We start from the raw sequence: 3,413 nt of genomic DNA on the forward strand, positions 1-3,413 counted from the left end.
GGGGGGGGGGGGGGGGGGGGGGGGGGGGGGGGGGGGGCGGGGCAGAAAGAACGTCTGCAAAGTCAGAGGGCAAGACGGCCTTGGGACTGCCTTCCAAGCACACGAGCACAGGGGCAGCCCCCGCCCCCAACACGCCTCTGCAGGGAGCACCCAGCCTCACCCCTGCATGGAGGGCCCGGCGCAGGGGTCACGGGATCTTGGCCTGGACTCCCGTCCACTCTGAAGAGCTGACCTCTTACATGTTTCATCCTTACAGAAGTCAGCGCCTGGGGAACGCACCCCACCTCTGTCCCATCATATGAGGTCGGAAGGCAGCTGCACAGACCCCCACCCTCACGGCAAAAGGCGAGTGCCACGGGACCAAATTTTCCTCTGAGCGGGACGGGATACCGCTCCAGCTCTGCCCTCCATGCCGCCAATCTGTCCGTGGGCTCTGCTTCTTCGCTGAGTGGGCAGCAGGACAGAGGCCACATCGGGCACAGATTTCTCTGGGGACAGACAGCCACGTCCAGTGGGAGCACCGAAGCTTTAAATCTCCATCTGTGTTCGCTTCTCGGCTCTCCCAGGGGGGCGAAGGATGTCATCTCCTTCCTGGGCCTGTGGAGTCAGAGCTCACACCCACGACGGCTCGGAGCACCCCAAAAGCAGATGCAGCTCGGCCCTTCCCAGTTCTCGGAGGTCAGGCCCCCCACCCAGGGCCACAGCCTGGAGACAGAAGTGTCCTCGTGGGGAAAGAGGCCAGGACCCACCCACGTGGGCGTCCGTCACAGCCAGTGCTGGATGAAGACAAGTTCACGTCAAAATCCAACCACCTGACGGGTGATGACGTTCACAGGTCGGTTCTATTCAAAACCCACACTGAGACTCCAGCGCAAAAAGAAAGGGGGCCAAGGCCCCAGGTGGGGCCCCAACAACCCCACAGGGCGCCAGCTCGGGGCAGACGCCAGCACCGTGTGGAGTGCGGGGACCGGCCGCTAGCTGCACCCCAGGGACACCGCGAGCTGGGCCCCGGCGGGGCCGTCCGCCTGCAGAGGCGCGTAGCTCCGGGCACCGTCTCCACGCCTCGCCTCGCCCCCGTGCCCGCCACCACACACCCACCTCTCTCAGGTAGCTCCGGATCCGGCTCTCGCAGCTGTACCTCAGGTAGCCAGACTTATTCTTGAATCGAGACTCCAGACCTGCCAGGAGCAAGAGAAGACGAGACCCCCCCCTGGAGTCCACGGCCATCCTCTCCCGGGCGGCAGGCTGCGAGCGCCACCCGCCTCGTCTGAGAAAGTGCTGATCGTGTCCCGCCCGCGGGCTCCTGCCCTCTGCCTGGAGAGGGTTCTCTGGCCCACCTGCATCGTGGGCATCTAGACACCACAGAGGGGCTTCGGCTCCAGGCACCCGAACCCCCTCTCCTGCAGTCCAAGGGCGGCTCCGGCGGGCCTGAAGGCCGCGCCCCGAGGTGGACACGCCCGGGTGACAGACAAGCAGAACGCGGTCCGGCCACGCCACAGAACGAGATCCAGCCTGAAGGAGGGAGAGCGTGCAGCACGCGTGCGCCCGAGGGCACTGTGTCTGGTGGAGCAGGCCAGGCTCAGGAGGCCGAGTCCTGTGTGATCCCCGGGGGAGGCCCCAAGGGGAGTCAGATCCAGACCGGTGGAGGGCGGGGGCTGGGAGGGGACCTAAGGACGGCTGCCGTAGAGGAACGTGAGAAGGTTCTGGAGACGGGTGCTGGTGGTGGCTGCGCGCCACGGAGAACGTGCTCGACCCTAGACCGTACGCTTAGAATGATTCAGACGGAACACGTTACGTCGCGTACGCTTTCCCACAGCTGACAGAGTACTCGAGTAAGGAGGCCAGTCCCGGGGCCTCTAGCACACAGAAGCCAGGCAGGCCCCCCGCCCAGGGACTGCGGTGGGACCTGGTGTCCCCTGCGTGGCCAGCTCCCAGCAAGTCCCACCCCTGCTCCGGGCCCCAGAGTACCTTCAAACCACGGCGGATCCTCGGCCCTGGTCTCGGCCTCGGTGTTCTCGCTGACGGTGTGCAGGAGGTCGGCCAGCAGCTTCTGCCGCAGAGGGGCCTGCTCCCCAGAGAGCAGCTGCCGGGCAGCCTGGATGAGCCCCGCCTGCGGCTTGTGGAACGCGTGGAGGAAGCGATGGATGTCACTCACATCTGCCACCAGAAGAGTCACAGACAGAAAAGCCGGCGGTCCTTTGAGCGCTGCGGTGAGGAAGGGGTCTCCGCACGCCCAGCATCACCACGCTGCTGGACCTGCCGGACCTCAGGGGCGTCCGGGGCCCCGGGCTTGCCCGGATGCCAGCTAGCCCTTCCCCTGGGCCTGGCTGCCCACCCCTCAGCGTGGGGAGGGGCCGGATGTGGAGGCACGACAGCCGGTGGGTCGCTGCCCTTCTCTTCCCCAAACGAAACCTCCCACGTCTCTGGGCCTCCTTCTGGACCTCCCTCCTGGAGCCTCCCACACCAACCTGACTGCAGCCCAGCCAGCGCTTAGAACCCAGTGGAACCACGGTCTACCGTGACCCTTCGTGACACCTTGGCCAACAGAAACGGCAACCCACAGAAAGAACGATGCTCCCACGGCCCAGCGGGTCGTTCCGGGGACGAGAGGCTGTTCAGTGCTCGAAAATCAACCAGTATAAACCCACCCTTCATGGGCTAAAGAAAAAGAGTCACATGATCATATCCACTGACGAGAAAGGCAGGAGGGAAACGCTTCCGGGCCCAGAGCTTGGCGAGAAGTTTCCAGTCTTCACGTGCAGAGCATGAGCACAAAAGGAAAGCACGGGCAATGTGGGCTTCATCGAAATGGAAAACTTGTTCTGTGAAAGAGCCTGTTCTGGGGACGTAAAGACAAGCTACGGAGCAGGAGGAAGTCCCTAGAAGCCACGCGTCTACCAAGACTCGTATCCGGTACGTATTCTGAGAAAAACCCGAAACTCAACAGTTAAAACTCCAATTAGAAAATGGACAAAATACAAACGGACAAAGACACGCCTTCTGGGCGAGGACGGGTGGACAGCCCGCTAGCCCAGGGAAAGATGGTCAACCGCACTACCAGCAGGAACACAAAGCTGTCCACACGGAGACACCTTGCACGCCCAGCAGAATGGCTAAAATAGAAGAGTGGCGAAGCCAGAAGTGGGGGAGACTGGGGCGCCTGGGTGGCTCAGTCGGTTAAGCGGCCGACTTCGGCTCAGGTCATGATCTCACGGTCCGTGAGTTCAAGCCCCGCATCGGGCTCTGTGCTGACGGCTCAGAGCCTGGAGCCTGTTTCAGATTCTGTGTCTGCCTCTCTCTGACCCTCCCCTGTTCATGCTCTGTCTCTCCCTGTCTCAAAAATAAATAAAAATGTTAAAAAAGAAAGAAAGAAAGAAAGAAAGAAAGAAAGAAAGAAAGAAAGAAAGAAAGAA

At 62.3% G+C, this 3,413-nt stretch overlaps 1 protein-coding gene across 1 annotated transcript in view; it reads right to left on the reverse strand.

The window, feature by feature from the left end:
• DFFB (DNA fragmentation factor subunit beta) overlaps nucleotides 1-3,413 on the reverse strand; it is a 13,125-nt gene that overhangs the window by 6,979 nt on the left and 2,733 nt on the right. Inside the window, exons 3-4 of the mRNA XM_049618216.1 lie at nucleotides 1,969-2,157; nucleotides 1,099-1,178 (exon numbers count right to left, since the gene is read on the reverse strand). Of these exons, the coding sequence (XP_049474173.1) occupies nucleotides 1,099-1,178; nucleotides 1,969-2,157 (269 nt within the window). The remainder of the gene's footprint in view (nucleotides 1-1,098; nucleotides 1,179-1,968; nucleotides 2,158-3,413) is intronic.

Source organism: Panthera uncia (assembly GCF_023721935.1).
Source record: "Panthera uncia isolate 11264 chromosome C1 unlocalized genomic scaffold, Puncia_PCG_1.0 HiC_scaffold_4, whole genome shotgun sequence".
Taxonomy (NCBI): domain Eukaryota; kingdom Metazoa; phylum Chordata; class Mammalia; order Carnivora; family Felidae; genus Panthera; species Panthera uncia.